The sequence below is a fragment of the Anser brachyrhynchus genome, assembly GCF_964034855.1.
Source record: "Anser brachyrhynchus genome assembly, chromosome: 11".
Taxonomy (NCBI): Eukaryota; Metazoa; Chordata; class Aves; order Anseriformes; family Anatidae; genus Anser; species Anser brachyrhynchus.
The window spans coordinates 11,728,385-11,747,251 of NC_137706.1; the positions used below are offsets into that span (position 1 = coordinate 11,728,385).

The following is an 18,867-nucleotide window of genomic DNA, read 5'->3' on the forward strand; positions in this document are numbered from 1 at the left end:
TGACTGTTATTTTTAAGTAGTAATTTAAATGGCATGTATTGAAGTAAGACGAAGGGTAGGCTGCGTGAAACTTTCTACAAAGCATGTATGGTAGGGCACCAGAGGGGTGCCTCCTTTTTTCTTCAGTTTTAGATGATTTACACATTGTGTACATGCCTGGACTCATAACCTTCTGAAGTCCTAATTTCCCACTGCTAATGTTCATCTTTTTCTGTGAAAGACCTACTGTAACGAGTAGTCATTCAACATATAGTCAACTGCAATGATGTTTTGGAGCAAGCAGAACAAATTCCTTAAAGTAGTCTGAAGCAACACTGAAATGCTGTTACTGAAGTAGTAATAGATTAGAACTTTCCGCAGGTGTATTTTCTTTAGGTTGAATTTGTCTTGTCTTAATTGTCAGTGGATTGTTGACCTGTGCTGTGGTTTATGTGTGTTTCTAAAAGAAATGTAAAGAATTTCTACAGTCCATTTTTGGAGCAGAATGTACATAAATAAATACTGTTTTAAGTTTTTTTTATTTTGTAATGTAACTTCAAAACTAGAATCTAGGAATTTGAACTGTTCTTATTTAAGTATAATATGGAATTAGAAGCCTCCGTGAAGTATACTGATCAGAATTAATTTCCTTTAATATTTCTTGTTTTCTGTTGCCTCATGTAGTATCCAATTTAGTGTTTCAAGCTGTAGCCTCTTGTTTTCTGTTTTTTTCTTTAGTTTGCTTGTTTGTTCTTTGAAGTATTTTGTTTGTTTGTTTGCTTGTTGTTTTTTTTTTTCAAAAAAAATCACGTCCACTGTTACTGAAAATGAGAATTCTAAGCATAGAAATTGATGCTTTTGCAATTGTATGTTTTAGCATTTCTTTGGAATTCCTAATCAAATGAAGAAAACCTTGCAGTGCTTGCCTGAGGAATCACAAACACATGTAAAAATATAGTTGACAGTTTTCCCTTAAAATTGTAGTAAGTTCTGTTCTCATATGAATAAGAAACTTTTAGAGAGAGATTTTATTAAAATTAAAGGGGGGGAAAACAAATTGGGGAAAGTTTGGGCAGCTATTATAACATCTTTATTAATTCAGTGAACTCTCAGTTATGTCAGTTAAAGCTATAATTTGTTATCTCCATTAGATGTTAGTCTTTCAAATGCTACTCTTTTATGTCTTAATGCATAAAAAGTAAATGCCATGTTGGATTAACGTAACTACAGTGTACTGGCATCTAATGCATGTACAGCTAGATTGAGTAATTTTACTACCGTATGCATTTAGTCTTGCTTGGCTTTAGGAAAAAATGATTTATCATTTAGATAAATGTAGTGTTGGACACTTTCTTATTTTTTTGTTTTGTTTTGTTTTGTTTTGTTTTTATCCAGGTGAAGAGGTACAGCTAAATGTATTGTTTAGAGAAATGGATAAAATTACAGCTCTAAAACAATCTCCCTGTACTGTTTCATACTTGGTATATGACTTACTTTTAAGTTATCAAGTCACTGTGGTGGAATTAATACTTAAATGTGCAGTATTGCTTTGAATTTCTGCTTTCTGAGTGGATTAATATGTGGATTATCAGTGCTGATTGGGGAATCTTGGTTTCCTGGGCTTCTGTCACTAGTACTGTTAATCTCGATACTTAATTTGGGTACCCCCTCCCATCACTGTTCAGGTTCACGTTAGATAATTTTTTAATTCAGTGAAATCTGGCTTTTTCACTGGCAGTGGTAACTCTGCCATGTTCATATGTTTCCTTTTGGAAAACGGCAACAGAATATTTGATCTGTTTTTAAGCTGTGTCATGACCTGAGTGATAAGAGCATAAATAATATGAAGGTTGTTCCTCTAACTGTGCTGTTGGGATTCTTGCATCTGATAGAGTTCCCTGGCTGATTTAGCCTCAACTGTAATTTAGTAGATGCTTTCTGCCACCTACTGTTTGCTTTGCAGCAGTGCTCTTCTCCCTTTATTTTAATTTTGAGCTTGGCTTTCTAATGCCCTGACCTGCAGGAGTAAGTATTTTTAAAATTTCATTAAATCTAAGTAGTCTAATTGATTTTTTTTTCTTTTTATTGGGTTAGTTGTGTGAATGCTATATATTGAACTAGGGGTTAGTGATGTAAACCTGCAGGACCACAATATAACAGCATGAATATTAATATGGCTATAGATTCTAGGCAAAATAGTATGCACTAAGTTTCAGCAAGACAGTGTGTCAAGGTAGCAAAGTTTTTTTTTTATTTAAATCAAAGTATCAGCTGAAATCCAAGTAGTTTTGGCACAAGTAGTACTGATTGTCAGTAATTTGAAGTGCACACGTACATATTTTACTTGCCTCAGCCCTCAGCAAAGCTATTTGTAGAATCACAGACACCAAAACCTGACAACCCCATCCCTGCCACCACCGCCATACATCTTCTAACCAGTCCTTTGTGATACCAGGGTAGCCTATAGATCTGTGATGTAATATGTGATTTGACAGTCTACATGGAGAATATCTCAAATGACTAAAACTGGTGGGAAAGAGATGTGCTGCTGGTACCTGGCAGTGTCACAACAGTGCTCATGTGAAGAAACTGTTTTTCTTCCAGCAGTGACTGTTGGCAATGACATCTGGGTGATAACAAGTCTACCTCCAGTCTGTAATCGAAGTGTTGCTCATGACATGCCACGTAGCTTTAAAGCATAGATGTTGGCCGCACCTGTTTACTCAGGGTTTCTGTTCCTTCTAGTTTGTGCTCCCATCTATCCATTTATTTCTATGATGTCAAGCCATGGGGCTTAAGGAAGGAAATCAAACACCCTGCTTGGCAAAGGTGAACAGCAGTGTGGGGGGCAGTCTGTAGAAAAGTTGCAGCAGACTTAAGCTTTCACAGGCTTGCAACTTAATGCACCAAATCACTTAAAACTTGGTATAGAATAATTTCAAAATCTGTACACATAGAATGCGTTAGTTTCTAAAACAGTAACGTACAGAAGGAATTAATTGTGCACTGTCATTAACGTGGCTATGTCAGACAATAGAAAAGGTCGAGCTATTTTGCTTCACGTGGTTAAATGAATATATACCCCAGCACAGCATGAAAGCAAGACCATGTGTACATTGGTAAGGAGAAAACTATGCCTCTACATTAACAATATAGCTTATTGCCTTGATGAGCAAGACTTTTTTTCCCTATCACCTGAGACTCGTGTAAAGAGTGATATCCTATGTAAATACAGCCTACCAGAGTAATGATAGAACAGTTAATCTGAGCCCTTTGTCACCTCCCCACGTGAAAACAATGTTTCTGTCCTCCAGCAGCCTAATGGAAGTTGCTAGTTTTCCAGTGTTTAAAGTCAGGTGGAAAACATGCTGTTGAACATCTTTTGTAAAGACACCAACTGTGTGCTCTCCCAATATGCCTTCCCTTCAGTAACATCCATGCAAGTGTAGGTGTTTAGTCAAAACCTGTTGAAAGGTGTTTACTGTCCTATCAAAATTAATGATACCTTTTGGCTAAACAGGTTTTTTGGATTTATTCTGTGTGTTTCAGTGGGAACAGCCACTGACCAGGTTTGATGGTGGAGTTTTTCACAAGCAGGCAAAAGGAAGCTAGGAAATCCTTTTCTTTCTTGTGGCACTCATCTGTTCAGGGTAGTGATATTGCAACTGGAGTAGCAGTAAATGTTACAGCAAATGCATCAGCTATACTATAGCATCAGATGCACTTTCCTGCCAAAATATGCTGAAAAAAATTATTACCCTTTTTTAGAATTCATTTGCTTGTAGGAAATTTAAATTTCCTGGCAGAGGCCATGATTAATTTCTTATTTTTTTTTTTCCCCAAATTGCTTGTAATCAGTCTGCAAACTAGTATCTTGGCTGCAACAAAGGTTTAGTATTACAATTCTTGCCTTGGAGACTCATCCAGCCATATAAATAAATAGGACCTCTGCCTTCTGTCACTAACTGGTGCCTTTCCTTATCTTGCAGCTTCCCGCTCACTGAAAGATGGCAGCAATTGGAGCAGCGCTGTCCTGTTCCTGTCTCCGTCCTGGCCTACGGCTGCTGAAACCAGGAGCGCAGAAGATGAGCTCCCTCGGTTTACATACAGCAGCCAGGCGTGCTGCCAAGGATTATTATGGAGTCCTTGTTCTGGGTGGAGGCTCTGGTGGAACCACCACGAGTGCTCGGACAAAGAGGAAAGCGGGGGCAGAAAACGTGGCCGTTGTTGATCCAGGTAAGGTAAGACTTCTCGCATTGACAACAATAAGCATTTTACGTATGTGGCCAGTTTGATCTGGTTCTCATCGTTCCTCAGCCCCACGTATTTTTAACTGCGGGGAGGAAGGCGACTAACCCGCCTTCAGTAAGCTCCACATCAAATTTGTTGCTCCATCATAGGGACGGAGCGTCCCTTCAGCTTTGTCAGGCAGAACTCCTGCTTATTTACGCAGCTCTTCGGTTGAGAACAGCGCATTGCCTCCTATTTGGAGTGATGTACCTGCACCTCAACGTTCAATTGAGCCGTCCTTAAATTTAAACGTTTATTTCAGACCGTTACTACCAGCCACCGCGGCCCCTGGGTGGTGCTGCTGCACCACTCGCCTCCCCCCCTCCCCCTCCGCTCCCGCGCCCATCGGGAGCGCGCGGCGCGGGGAGCCTCGCGCCCATTGGGCGAGGAGCGCTCGGCTCGCGCCCGATAGGGCCGCGGCTCGGCCGCTCGGCGGCGTTCATTGGAGGGGAGGCGGCCGCGCCTGGGGCTGCACCAACGCGCCTTGAAGGCGGGGGGAGGGGGGGGGGGAAGGAAATACGAGGGGTGCGGCGCTGGGGCCCCCCTCAGGCGCTGCGGTGGGTCGGCCCGCGGGGCGCCCTGTCACTGCTTGTGTGGGGCCCTGTGTGTAATTACGGGCCTGCAATTAGCTAATGAGGGGCTGTCCCCGGGCAGCTCTGCGACTGTAAAGCAGCGTTTTTATTGCGTGGCTCTGAGGCCCTTCCAAAGTCAGGGTTCTCTTGTGCTTGGTTTAAATCTTCACCTGTCATGGAGCAAGGTGACTTTGAGGCACCTTGAGTTTCACGCCATGCTCAAAGCTAACTAAACTAATTTTTATCTACAAGTTCCACTTGTCTTTTTTTTTTTTTTTCCCATACCTTGCCGTTCAGATACGTACCCATACAGCCATTTCAGGATTTTAGCACAATATCAGTAAAACGAGCAAAGCCAGGATAACACACAAATTACAGGCACAGACCAGTGGGATCTCAGAAAGGCAGTCAGGCTGAAACACCGTTCTCCCCGTCGATACAGTACTGACAGAGCCGGAGGAGTTAAAATGACAACTGGGCTCAGAAGTTGCCAGCATTTAACAACTTGGGGTAGGCAGGGACATCCAGCCTGCAGCTGAGGTGAGGTAGCAGCCGCTAACTTTGCACACGCTGCCTTTCACCAGCAGCTCGGAGTCAAGGATTTGCCATGACTAGACCCTGAGTCTGTAGGGCAATTGTGGAGAATGGGCATGTTTAGTCTGTTATTAAGATTATGGTGCTCATCTCCTGTCGATGGAAAGGGGAGATCCTTTTGTTTTCATTCAGGAGAACGTTCTACACTTCCTATAGAATTAGTATAAGTAAAACACAGGAATATTTTCAATACTTTTAAATGTATAGAAATGGTGGGACAAATTGACTGTTACATTCAGTGAAATATATCTAAATGTTCATAAAGCTCTGGGGCACTTAAACGCCACGGACTGCAGCATGGCTGTGTATCCTGCCCATCGCATCCAACATCTGTGTCTGCGCGTGCTAGCCGTTTCCCTGGCCCTTTGTCTCTCTCTTCTTGATGCTGCTGCTGCTATGGGGAAAAACAGAGAGAAAGAACAACAGGATATTGTCCAGTTCTGGTCTGTGTGCCAACAGTGACAAAACGTTGTTTTCTCCTCAGTTTTGGGATTCTTGTTGGCTTTTATTAGTCTTGGGCGAGCCTGAGCACATTAAGATTTTTAAATTCTTCCAGTTACTGTGGAAACCTTGAGTCTCCAGGAGGAAGGTGGTGTCCCATACCCTTGTGCGGACATTTCTGTTCGGGAGGATGACACCCTGACCCATGCAGAGGAAAAGAAGAGCCCCGTTGCAGAACACAACAGGAAGACGTTTAGCGCTGCTCTTTGCCAGGATGACACCTGCAGGGCTGCCGCAGGAGTGGAAGTGAGCCACAGGCTGGATGGGTAGCGCTGAGAAAACTGCATTGCTGTACAAATCTCACGCCAAACCAGAGCACCATTTTGGCTTCCATTCTCCTTTTCTGACACCTGTAGATAAGCATGAAGTGCACTGCCAGATAGACTTCTGCAGCAAGTTACCGAGCAAAGGAATCATCCCTGGGTGCGGATTCACACCAAAGTGGTCTTGTTTAGCTGTCAGGATTATAATCAAGGAGTATCAACTGCAAATGTGCTGGGTTTGCTGAGGCAGGAGCTGGCTGCTTGCCAGTGCTTGAATGAGGAGGTGGCACCCGGCAGGACTCCTGGAGCCGCGGGTGACACGCAGGTACGTGCTGCTGAGGCTGAAGGCTGCGGGGTACAGCAGGAGGAGAGCGGGTGTACGGCCTCTATTTTGGTATGGGGATGTTCGATGTCTAATTTGACTCTGGTAAACTCATTTCACCCCCCAGTAAGTCTGCTTTTAAAATAGGTTATTAGAGTACAGTGACACACTTTGTGATTTTTAAGAAAATTTGATAATCTCCTTAATATGCAATAAACCCAAATAGTCTGCAACTTTCTGTGAAGTGTGGGCAAAAGCTTTGGTTTCTGCGTGTTGTTGCGGTTGTGGGGACCACTGTCCCTGCTTTGCTGCGGCCGTACAAGACACCAGTGGTGATAAAGGCCTTTGTGAGAGGATGAAGTGGGGTGAAAAATGGTAATTTAGCCAGCTAATGAGTTGTATTAAAACCATATGGGATAAAATGAAGGTTTTAATTTCTTCAATAATGTATCACATAGACCACCTAAAGCTAGGAAGCAAAGGTCGCAAACACTTTGAAAGATAAATGGCAGAAATTAAAAAAATCTGCTTCAAGTGTGAGAAGTGACAAAGTGAAATAAAACTACAAAGGTGAAAGAAATTTATGTGCTAATTACGTAATTGTGGGACTACATAAGAAATGCCTGCGATAGGGGGAGTTTATGCAGTTTGTGAAGACTTCAGTATTGATTTAGAAAGGCTGAATTTATGGTGTTACAACTTCTGTTAAGCTGTAAGCTTTTTAAAGAACTTATCAATAAATTGACCTGTTATTACATTGTTTTAATGCTCTAGGGAGTGAAAAAGTTGATATGAAAGGCTACTATAGATGCCTGAGCTTGATTTGAGGGGGGATGTATGTTAAAAAATAAAAAATAAAATAAACAAGTCACTAAGACTACACTGTTGGGTTTTATCATAGCTTTAGGATATGTATAGTCCACGAGTTTCCTGTTTATGATTCTGATTTGGGATTGCTGTGTTCATAATTCTACGTGTTCTGGGAAGGTCTGGGCTCTGTCTGATGAACTGGTTCTGTTGCTGATATAAAAAGCTCTTTTTTCTGGTTTAATGGCTTTCTGGAGTTGTAGAGTTCTCTTTACTTTGAACTTCCCTGTGTCAGTGAAGAGCAACTATGTAAGATGTAAGAATACTTTATTTTGCAAATATTTGTGAAGCTTAAGTGTTCGGTCTGCTGTGCTTCTAAGCTGTTCTTTCTGGAAATACTAAATAGTTGAGAAGCTTTGGCCAGCTCTAGTTACAACAGGGTCATTGACTGTTAAACAAGACTTAGTTTAATTCTTGCGTTGCTTTAATTACACTTCTGTAAAGAAACTAGAATATATTCTACTCTCTGACTGGGAATAAATGTGCATGCTTCTTCATGCTGTTTTCTGATGTGAACATACTGATTTTTAAATTGATACTGCTACTCTATGCAGGTATGTCTAAAACAGTTCTCTTACAGACTTGTTTCAGTCTTGTTGAAATGTCTGTTGCTCAATAACTGTTACAATTTTAGATATTTTAGTATAAATTAAATAATTTCTTTCTAGGTATGCTCATCAGATGCTTTCTGTGATCTTTATCTGTGAATCTGCTCAAGCAATTCCTTCCTAAATTCACTTTAGGAACCGCATCTTGGTCCTTGTACTGCTTTAACTCCCAGAGAAATAATTAAATAACAAGATCGTATAACCTACTGAAAACATAAAATGACTGAATTCCTGGTTTGTTTTAACTGGTGCAATGGTGAACAACCCCAGCCGGTAGGTAGATGCGCAACTGCCATCTTTTATCACGTTTGTAATTTTATCTTTTGGTTATAATATAAAACACTTTTACTATCATGTTGTTTTGATTAAATTGGACTAAGTAATGGAAAAGCTAAGAATGGATATGTTATGCTGTGTTTAAGCTTTATACGTTTTTTGCCAGAAGCTTTGCCTGTATGAATGTTTGCAGTTCTCAGACCCTATATGTAGGGGACTGACTTTTCCAAAATTCAAGAAAGCTTTTGCTAAAAATCAAGTAGCAGTAATAAAGGTGAGTTTGACCCACTCATAGTGTGACCAGTGTGAAGCTTCAGCCTGGTTGCCACAAGGAGTCACTGGGGAGTCAGAACTGTCTTTTTTCTTTGCTGCTCCTTGTTTCTGTCTGAAAGCTGCCTCATATTTTCTGAGTAGATAAGATATCTTTCTTTTTATAGAAGAGGCGTCGGAGACTGGACCGGAACATGATAGGAGAACCAATGAACTTCGTCCACAACGCGCATGTTGGGACAAGAGAGATGAGTAGTGACTTTTCATCAGTAAGTGTGCGCTCTTGGATAAGCAGGAATCTCAATTCAGTACCCTGTAGAGCCAGTAGATACTAAAATACTAGATAATATCATGAAAGGAAAAAACACCTGTCTCTGTGTTCACCCTACCCCCCCCCCCCCCCCCCCCCCGAATTGCCCCTCAGTTTGTAAGCATAAGATACTGTAGAAGATACGTTCCACAAGACAGTCTGACTTCCCCAGCGTCTCTACATGTGAAGAGAACCTTTTGGGATAATGATTCTATGGAAGCACTTGACACTAGGTCCAGATTTCACATCACCCAAAATCAAAGTTGTGCCAAGTTGAGAGATGTAAGAACAGTTGGATTTTGGACAGCAATACCCATTTTGTGCACTGACTTAACACAGAACTTCCAAGTTGGTTTTTTTTTTTTCAGTTGCTATTTCTCCCCACTGCTATTGGGACCTAGCACTGTCTGCTTCTTCAAATTTCTGCTTTTAGAAATTGCTCTGACAACCTGACTTTGTAAGATGAATGTTCTTAATTCTAACTCACTCTACCCCTTCTTCTAGACTGCATCAATTCAGGACCACATGAAGTCTAAAGGCGGTTACACAAATGGCACTTCTGCAACTGCTGAGCTATAGGAAATTGAAAGAAGTCTGACATTTGCCCTGTCTTAAGAAGATCTCCTGGACTGTGCTTTCATATTCTCTAAAGCCTCTTTATCATGAAGTAGAGAGAGTACTTGAATTATAATAGGTCAGTGCGAGCTTTTGCGTTCTTTTCCAGCAACTCCTTCAGAAGCTATTGTGCAATTATTCTTAAAAACGGTCTGTCGTGGTAGCAACCACGTTGTAGTAGCAACAGTAACTTATCACTGGATGACTTCCTGGCTGTGTTCCAAAATCCTCAGAGTTGTCTTGTAGGATGGGACTGGAAGTTGGCATGAATTGTCTGGGGTTTTGGTATCTCTCTGTCTCTTCCCCTCAAGAAACGAGACTTATTTTTAATTGGAAGATAACACATTTGTACTTCCTTTGTGGGCTAAATTGAATATCTAAGTAGGATCTTGTAGCCTATAACATAACTTTTGACCTAATTTTTGGATGGCTTACAACTTAAGGCATTAATTTACTGAGTTATACTTTAGTATTTTTCTCCATGACTTTCAATAGCAAACCAACTCTAATGTGACTTAACTATCTGAGTCTGCAAAACCCAGTGAAACTTCTGCCTTGCTGTGATAACGCTTTTGTAGCTAAAAAGGCAGGTTTTGCAGACCTACCCACTCCCAAATGAGGCTTAGAAAAACAAGTACTTCTCTCAGTTACTGGCCTGCCTCCCCTCTGTATGTGCACTAGTATAACTGACAGGGTATTAATACAACAAAACTAATGATATCAGGTATCAGTTAATTTGAAGTGGTGCTGCAGCATGCTCACAACTTTATGCTAATTTTGCATGAATACTATTGAATTTTAAGCTAAATACATTTAAGATCTCTCTGTATTACCTATCTGTAACAATAACTGCACAGAACTGGAAGGGGTATCACTTGTTTTTGTCTCTTTAATTTCAAAACCATTTTCTTAGATGAACTGAAGTTTTTCTTATGTATGATTTTAAATGATATGGGTTAAATAAAGTATGGTTTAAATGATAGAGCCAGGAGAATATTAAATGGAAACTGTCTTTTAGAGTTCCAGCACTTCATAAATATGGATATTTAGCCATACCCAAACTACAGTTTCTCTCTTATATCACTTAATAGAAAAACTAATAAGAACTGACAAAACTGCTGAAATAGAGATTTTCCTTTTATCACTGACAACTGTTCTGACTTAAAGTTATGAATGACTGTCAGTGCAAAAACTTGTGAAGTTTGCTGTTGTGGGATTAACTAAATACAACTGTTTAAATTACTGCCAAATCAGCACCAGTTATTCCCAAAGTCAGTGCAACACTCCCTTTCTTGCTCTAGGCATAAGATCATCCATTAAACTTTTTTCATGAAAAACAAGAAACCAAAAGATTTGCCAGCTAGATTTTTGGAAGGCAGATTTTTAACTTCTATGATTATGTTTGTGGCTTATGATACTTTTTTAAACTGGCTTTGCTTAAGTCTTAGGCTGCCTATTCTGAGTATATTAGGTAACTTAAAGCGTGAAAGGTAGGTTTCTGTATGCATTATAAAAAAAACATTTTCCCCATGCTTCCTTCCCATATTTCATCTTTAAGGGCCAAAGAGGAAGAGAATGCTACTTTCTGTAATAGTCAACAGCTGATCATCGCATTCAGCAACCACATAAAAGAGTAAAAGAGAAATCTAATGTCCCACATCTTTCTAGATCCTTGCTTTTGAATTAAAAACATGCCATATTTTAATACCTTTTAAAATTAGCACATTAACCGTAAACTTAGCTTTTTAAACACTTTCATATTTTTGTCTTCTAACTTCAGACTTATTCCAGCAACCTAGTTAGGATGCAGAGTTCAAAGAAGTTAAATTCTGTATACTGTTGAGGAAGCATAAAGTGGCCAAATTATTCTTTGAAAATTCATTCTAATTCATCTGCTATTAAACTGAATTCATGTGTTCATTAGTCCATACCTGCCAAGAAAAAATAAACATAGGACAGCTGTGATGAAGAAAATGGGTTATATTTTTCTTAACACTACAAGAAAACGAGCTAGAGAGTTAGTATTTCCTGAAGACTCATTCAGTATATTTAAGAACAGAGTGGTGTATGCATGACTACAAATAAAGAAGTTGGGGGTCATGATAGTTCTTCTTGCTATAAATAAATCAACAGAGATAATTTTATTCAGCTTATTTGTAGAAAAATCCTACTCCTGATTCTGTAAACCAAACAGCATTACCTAGTGTAAAAATGTTATTCATCAGACTATACAGTATTATCTAGGACTACAGTAAAATTAACCAAGTAGTCATATTATTAACAAAACGTTTTTTTATTACATTAAGTGCCACTATTTTTTAAATGTAAACAAGCATAAAAGGATGTTTCAGGTTATTTTCTTTGTATAATTAGAAGCCTTATTTAGCTCTAGTCTGTCATGTAACTCAGTATAAACCTATCTAGTTTATAATAAATCTGTTGAAAAAGGCACTTGCACTCTTTTCATATTGTCAAAATCTTGATACTTTTCTCTGCACTGAAGATCTGTTGGTCAGGTGGATGAAGCAGCATGGTTTGAAACTTTATTGTGCAAAATCACATTTCTCCACTAGAGAGCACAATTTTCCATCAAGTCTCTGTCAACTGCTCTATACAGGCTGTTCAGTGTGGGGTGGTTTTTTGTTGTTGGAGCTTTTTGTTTATTTTATTCCAATCAAGTTGAAAACAGCAAATGACACCAAAGGGTCAAACCTCTTAACCTTGTAGGCTGTGACAACCTTACACCAACAACGCAATGTGGCAATGAAATGTTACTGCTGTGACTTGATGGAATTTTTATGGTATCTTTTCGTAGTCAGAAATGAAGTAGCTTACAAGGGGTATAGGATTAAGTCTTTTATATGTAGTCTGCCAGTCTCATCACTGTATCTGTTTTCCTTTGTTTGTTTGTTTGTTTTAAAGGTAAAGGGGCAGGGGGGAAGTAGCTGTTATTTTAAACGCTGTCTGTCTTACCTTGTGATGTCCCTGGTAGGCTTTACTGACTATTCCATGCTTTTGCTTAAACCTGTAGTCAGTATTGAGAAAAGGTATTTTGATTTTTCACAACCTAATATGTCCTTTTATCTCCTGGAATGGCTTTGTAAAAAATGTGGTGTCACGATGTGTTCCAAGTTATCCTGTAATATGGCAACTTGGGACTCAGGCATGGAGGGCCAGTTCTTTGTATGGTCTCACCATAGTGGACTATCACTTGCTTCTGTAACTTCCACTCTGTATAGACAATAATTGTTTGAGATTAATAAATACTTTTAACCTTATTGTACTAGCAAGAATAAGCATAATTTAATAGTGCTAAATTCTGTGGAGAAATGGTTATGAAATGTATTACAAGTTACTAAATACGGTAATGTTGGAGGAAAAATCAAAGCTGCCGTTTAGAGATGATTGCTTGGCTGCTCTTGATCGCCTTTGGATGTACTTTGCTATCATCACTGTGACAGTGCCATAAAAACTTAACAGGGGGAGATAAGAATGCTCGTCTGCCTTTCATAATGCTGTGGGGAGAGAGGAGATAAATGAGGGGATGAAAACAGTGCCATGTTACAGAGATGTTAAAAAGATCTCTAGTGAGTGGGTTTCTGCAAGGCTTTCAGGTAGTTTGTGGTTCTGCAAACGTGGTTAGTCCAGAATCTCATGTAGCATTTTTCATTCGCTGTACTATCAAATCATCCAGATAAAGTTAGGCAATTGGGGACTATGAGGTAGAAGCTACATCTTCCTTCCTAATTTTTCTTTGCATTTTCTTTTCCCAAGAGAGCCCTCTTCAGTGGGACTGGTTAAAAAAGAGTAGTGGCAGTGATCTGATTTGCATGGCTTACTGGATTATGCTTCTGCTTTGAGTCCTGAAGGTAGACCTTCAATTCTAAAATCTATACGACAGATAAATCACATGCCACAGGGTTAATACCAAAGGTGTGGAGTCCTGAAATAAGAATTGATCTGGTTCATTACATTGCAGGTTAGCTACTTCTGCTGCAGGCAGAAAATGAAGACTAACCATAAATATAACAATGTTTTTAGAAAAGCAAGGCTGCTTGGAATAAATCATTTATATATATATGCACACATTTTAAAAAAGGGGAGACTTCGCATTTTAACTCCCTGCAATTGTAGCACCACCCTTAACTCTATACCTTTCTGTGTTAATATATGGGCTAGCTCAGCAGATTTTAGACACAGAGTAGCAGTTAATGATTAAAATTCAAAATTTTAGATACTTTCCTCTGTACCTCAAGTCCCTGTGCACCTAAGGAGATGCTCTGCATGTTTGGTGCTTGTGCTTCTGCAGGCAAACTACAGTGATTTGTCTGGCACACAAGGCCCAGGCTGCTTATGACAGTGGTTTTCCTGTCATTATTCACACGTTTACAGTGTATATGTAAGAATACCTATTTCCTAGTACTGTACAGAGTGTGGCTTCTCTAGGAACTGGCATGTTGGAGAGTTGTTTCTTCAACAGAGCCTTAAGGTATGGGGTAACTTTGACTTATCAGCGCATGCAGCTCTAAGCCAATGTTGTTATTTTGCTACATGAAAGAATAAAATCTTTGCTTATTTCTTAGTTCTTTATACTCTGGAGAAGGTAGTCAGAGAGGCTAACAGATCTATTGGGAGCTACAGAAAAGTTAGATATGCAAGGGAAGCAGATTTGGAAGCCAGAGAGAGACGCTGTGGTACTTGTTTATAAGGAACAAGCAGGGAGTAGAACATGTGCAAGTTAATGTTTGCTTCCCGTAATGCACAGGACAGCTTTCTTAACATCAGTATGGAAAAATATTGGTAAGGTGTGCATAATTGGTATATGGAGGAAATTGGCAACTTAAATGCATGACTAAGCTGGGACTTTATACCCTTCCACTTGCACTGCCAATGCAACTCTAATGGATGCTGGTATCCTCTTCCTGCAGAGGCTTACAAAGCTGTCTTCAGCATGTAGGGAGAACCCCAAAATGCTAGCTTTGCTTTCAGCAGCTGCATGCTGCTGATGGCATGTATGGGTTTGGAAGGTGGCTTTTTCTTCTGACGAACGTGAGACTGCAAATGTTCTGAATGCTGAAGCCTGCTGCACCCAACACCATTTCCTCTAAGCAAATTTAAAGTCAGTACAAATATTGGTGCTGAAGGGAATTTGACTTCAGCCCACAGTGCTGCCCAAATTTCAGGGAAATTAACTAGATCCATCTGATGCTCAGTTTCTTTCCAGGCATTGGGAGAGTGTGGAGAGGTCAGAGCTGAACAGCGATGAAGACTTCCTCCTGCTGGACTCACTGTGGGCTGAGGTACCAGGAGGTGACCACAGCTATCAGAGCTTTCCATTAAGACCTTTTCTCCTGATGCTATGCAAAGAAAAGAAGCATTGAAGAAACCAGTGAAAGTGCTTCTGAGCAGGGAGGGACACTACAAGAATGCACTCTTGTGCCAAAAGAGCCTACAACTCGAGGTTCTTGATCCAGAGCTAGGACTACTGCAAGCACACCCGTGGCAGGGTATGCTTTGGACTCCGTATCACCTAAACTCAGTCCTAATTAGCTTATCAAGCCTTGCAGTCTGGCTACTGAACACTTGGTTCTGTGTCTGTACATCCTGTAGTGTGACCAAAGTAAAAAAAAAAAAAATACTATCCAAAAACGTAGTTCAAATGGGAGGAAGTTCTCTTAACCTAGTTTTAATCCCGTTTAGGAGAGAGTTGTCAAGATGGACAAGAACACCAACTTTGAGCTCCAGGTGATCAGTTGATACCATTACAGTAAATCATTTGTGAAATCAGGGCCACAGAGTTGTACTGAAACTACTCAGTGAGCCTTCTTTTATGTTTTAAAACAACCTAAGTCAGAAGAAGATTCTCTTTATAACAAATTTTAAGTTTCCTCAGATACTTCCATATAAATCCAAGCTGGGCAAAACCAAGGTTATTACTAAGGGCTGACCCTTATTCAGGAAAAATATTAAAGCTGAGTCTTCATTTTCTCAGATTTTGAAAAATTCAAATGGTACAATACTGGAATATTTAATTGCATATATAATATGTGGTTTAATATATATGTATATAGAGAGACCTTGCATCTTAAGTAATACAGAAGGAAATAATCCATTCTTTTAAACTGAAATTAGTATGACTGCTTTGGCTTACTGAAGTTTAAAAACTGGACTCAAATCTACATTTAAACTACTGAGAGAGAATTTGGTGTGCTTTTAAAGCTGACATTGGCCTATACAAGCAGATGACTGACTAATTTCAGATTCTTCATCAAAGAACTAGAGAAAGTGTTTGATTATAGGATTTTTTTAATAGTGTATTTACATGCAACTGATCTTGCTGGTGCTTAAGAAAGATGCATACCTTTTACATAACTTGTGCAGAGTCTAAAGGTAAATGGAGACTATAACGATAACCAGTAATTAACCTTTTCACAGTGAGCTCTCTGAAACTAAGGATTTGTAGGTCAGGCCAAACAATCATATTTTCTCCAGATAGAAAGCCAATTTAAAAAGGTAATATCTATAAACTTAAAAGCCCAGCTTCAACATGTGCTAAAGCTGCATACTAATAGTGGAAGTAGCATGTTTTTAACTGCATTATCCATGTTTACCCTTGCAGTCTCTACCATCAGGAAGTATTAAAACCTGACTCAATACCTTTGAGGGCATGATACAAGTTTGAAAACATAATTCAAAAATAAGGTTACAGTCGTTTATTAATGCATGCTAATGTGACCTTGCTGCATAATGGCATGTGAGGAAAGCTTTCACTAGTTTCTCTTAACTACTTTAAACATTACCTTTGAAAACACATTTGAATTGGCTATTCTCTCTGCTGCATAATGTCCAGCAAACTAAGGCACCTCTTGATTGCTTATATTAACATTACCTGATGTTCAGATAAGGCTGGTAGGACATGGGGAGAAGTTGCTAGGCATGTGTTCGCATGAATAAATAATTCTTAAATGCCAGCCTTACTATTTCTTTGGATCATTTTCTTGCCAGGAGATAGTCCCATCAGGCTGTTGCATTATGTCCTCATTTTTGCCATGTGGGTATGCGTCTCTGAGCTGGCATATTTCAGAAAAAAATCTTCTTGGCGTTCTTTAATCAAGAGGTTTCACAGTGAAGGAGACAAGCTTATAGGACAGAGTGAAATTTGCTTTGGTTAAGTCTGCCACCTGCTTTATTCTGCCCTACTACTTTACCCTCTAATAAATTTTCCTAAAAATATATTTACATCCAGCATTTGTGTTACTGTTCTCTCTAAGTTCTTAGAACCAACACAACATTAAAAATTCTTTCTTACTTTTGAAGCTTGTGTATTAATTAACCCCAAATCCCTTCATTACTGATTTTTGTATGAAATAACTGTTTAGCATGAAGAGTCTAGTCTCTTAATTACAATCTTAGTTCTTTAAAAATCATGCAATATGTTTTCTCTTAAATAACTAATGCTGATAGCCACCCTTCCAAATCTGCCTACCTAACAAGGCAACTATTTTCTGTTTACAGTATTTCATGCAAAATTAACAGACAGTAATTCAAAGTGAAACTAACAGAACAGATTGAACTGGATAAGGAGATACAGGAAAAGGAACAGAAAAGACATGTTGGTTGGAATAAGTTCATTTAAAAGTTGAGAGGTGGATAAATATTGAAAAACAAAACAAAATAAATAAAAGTAGCACAATGCAATGTGAGAGAACAGGACATTTGGGATGTTTCCTTATGAGTCAAATAAGTTGTGTTTTGTAAGTGTGTACATATGGTGGAAAACAGGCAGGGGGAAGGAGATGATAATTTCATGATGCCTTCAAAAAGGATTTTAGTATTCCAAGCAATTTCTTTTCTGTGCTGATGGTTACTTAGCTTCAGTTTCTTTTTTCTCACTAATGTGCTCAAAGCCTGCTTTAAACGTGTCTGTTCCTAACACTTTGAAATGCTTTAGGAATGCCTGAGTCATTACAGATTTTATTTCATGTTGATGCTTTGGTTAGGGAAGGGATTTTTCTGAGAGAGCCATTTCTCTTCTCTTCTCTGAAGGAAATAATTATGGTAGTAGAGGACGGATGCAATTCTTGGTGTAGATTTTTAGTATCTTAACCTGATTATAGGTTAAGCTATCTTGTTTATTCTTCCCTCTCCCCTACCTGCAAAATAAGGAATTTCATGTTGAAAACTGGGGGTGGGGGGGGAATAAATAAATAAATAAATCTTTTAGGCCTTGAAGTCATTCTCAGCCTTTGAAGGTCTTTATAACCTAATTATCTTTTCTCTGTGATTAAAAATAACAAAAATAAATAAAATCTAGTGTTTCTCATAGTGCAGAAATCTGACACTAGATCATCTGTTTTTGGTTGCACACTAAAGCTAACAGTAAAAATTAGGGAGTACTTAAGTTGCCAATAAAGATTACCTAAGAAGTTTTTATGGATGTCCTGAATGTGAGCTGCCCAGGTCCTGAACTAGCATTAGGGTTTTTCACTGCAGATATTTCTAACCTGCACAGTCCCTCTGGACTGTAGGGAATGTGTTTAATGTAAGAGAGATAATTAATGCAGCATCTTTAAACATCTATCAAGGCAGGGGAGAACAAACCAAACATACTGGGAATATGATTTCCATTTACTTAAAGGAAATTGCTCTCCCAAAAAATGGTCTTTACTCAGCCCATTTATTTTCAGCCGCAGACAGAATAAGAATATTTTCAGCTGCTGTGGTTTCCTGGGGAACACAAGGAGATGGATTAGTATCTGGTAGGGTGTCCTGATACTACCAGGAATCTGATCTTGTGAGCAGCTACATACTTGCAGTTCAAATTAAGCACCTCTTCCATACCTCAAATACATCATCATACACATACCCTTAGCTCTTTATGGAATTGAGGGATTTATTCAAGTAATCTGTATTCATCTGTATCAATCTCTTATCCAGATCTACTTAGATTTGAAAGAAGAGGTAGCAGACAGTGTAACATGTCACGGTTACTCTGACAACAGCACTGATACAGAAATACACAGATGGACAATGTACTAGCTGTCCTTTAAATACCAATTCCGCATGGAATATGAATTGTTAGCTGTGTCATGGTGTACCATTATCTTGCACTGTTTAAGCACATTGAAATGTTAGTCAGACTTTTGCAGCTTAGCAAATCTACAAGATGTATAAGTCTGTTTGTTTGTTGATACATGAATGAATTGCAAATTATCACTGAAAAAAAAAACAAACAACCAAAACCACAACACCTTACCTGTTATTGTCAGAGTAACTGTATCAATCAAAATACTGTTTTTTTTTTACAGGTATGTAAATGTTATTCTGATGTTTACACCAACAGAACAGCTTACTGAAAATTAGCTGTAATGTGGTGGGAAGCGTTCCCTGGAGATGCTTT

General features: G+C 39.0%; 1 protein-coding gene across 3 annotated transcripts; it reads left to right on the forward strand.

Annotated features, from left to right (window-relative positions):
• Window positions 1–5,922: 5,922 nt before the first annotated feature.
• On the forward strand, window positions 5,923–11,918 carry CDC42SE2 (CDC42 small effector 2). Of its 3 annotated transcripts, none has more exons than XM_080607611.1 (4): window positions 5,923–6,524; window positions 8,057–8,269; window positions 8,710–8,811; window positions 9,357–11,918. In XM_080607611.1, the coding sequence occupies exons 2-4, from the start codon at window positions 8,216–8,218 to the stop codon at window positions 9,429–9,431; spliced, it is 231 nt and encodes a 76-aa protein (XP_080463737.1). In that variant the 5' UTR covers window positions 5,923–6,524; window positions 8,057–8,215; the 3' UTR covers window positions 9,432–11,918. The 3 variants fall into 3 exon arrangements, with proteins under 3 accessions (XP_080463737.1, XP_080463736.1, XP_080463738.1); XM_080607610.1 differs by lacking the exon at window positions 5,923–6,524 and adding an exon at window positions 7,098–7,233; XM_080607612.1 differs by lacking the exon at window positions 5,923–6,524 and adding an exon at window positions 7,101–7,233 and having other exon boundaries at window positions 8,132–8,269.
• Window positions 11,919–18,867: the final 6,949 nt, after the last annotated feature.

Coding starts and splice junctions, on each gene's coding strand:
- CDC42SE2 (XM_080607611.1), top strand. CDS start 8,216: ATGACTGAATTCCTGGTTTGTTTTAACTGGTGCAATGGTGAACAACCC. Junction 8,270..8,709: donor ATGGTGAACAACCCCAGCCG/GTAGGTAGATGC, acceptor TTCTTTTTATAG/AAGAGGCGTCGGAGACTGGA. Junction 8,812..9,356: donor TGAGTAGTGACTTTTCATCA/GTAAGTGTGCGC, acceptor CCCTTCTTCTAG/ACTGCATCAATTCAGGACCA.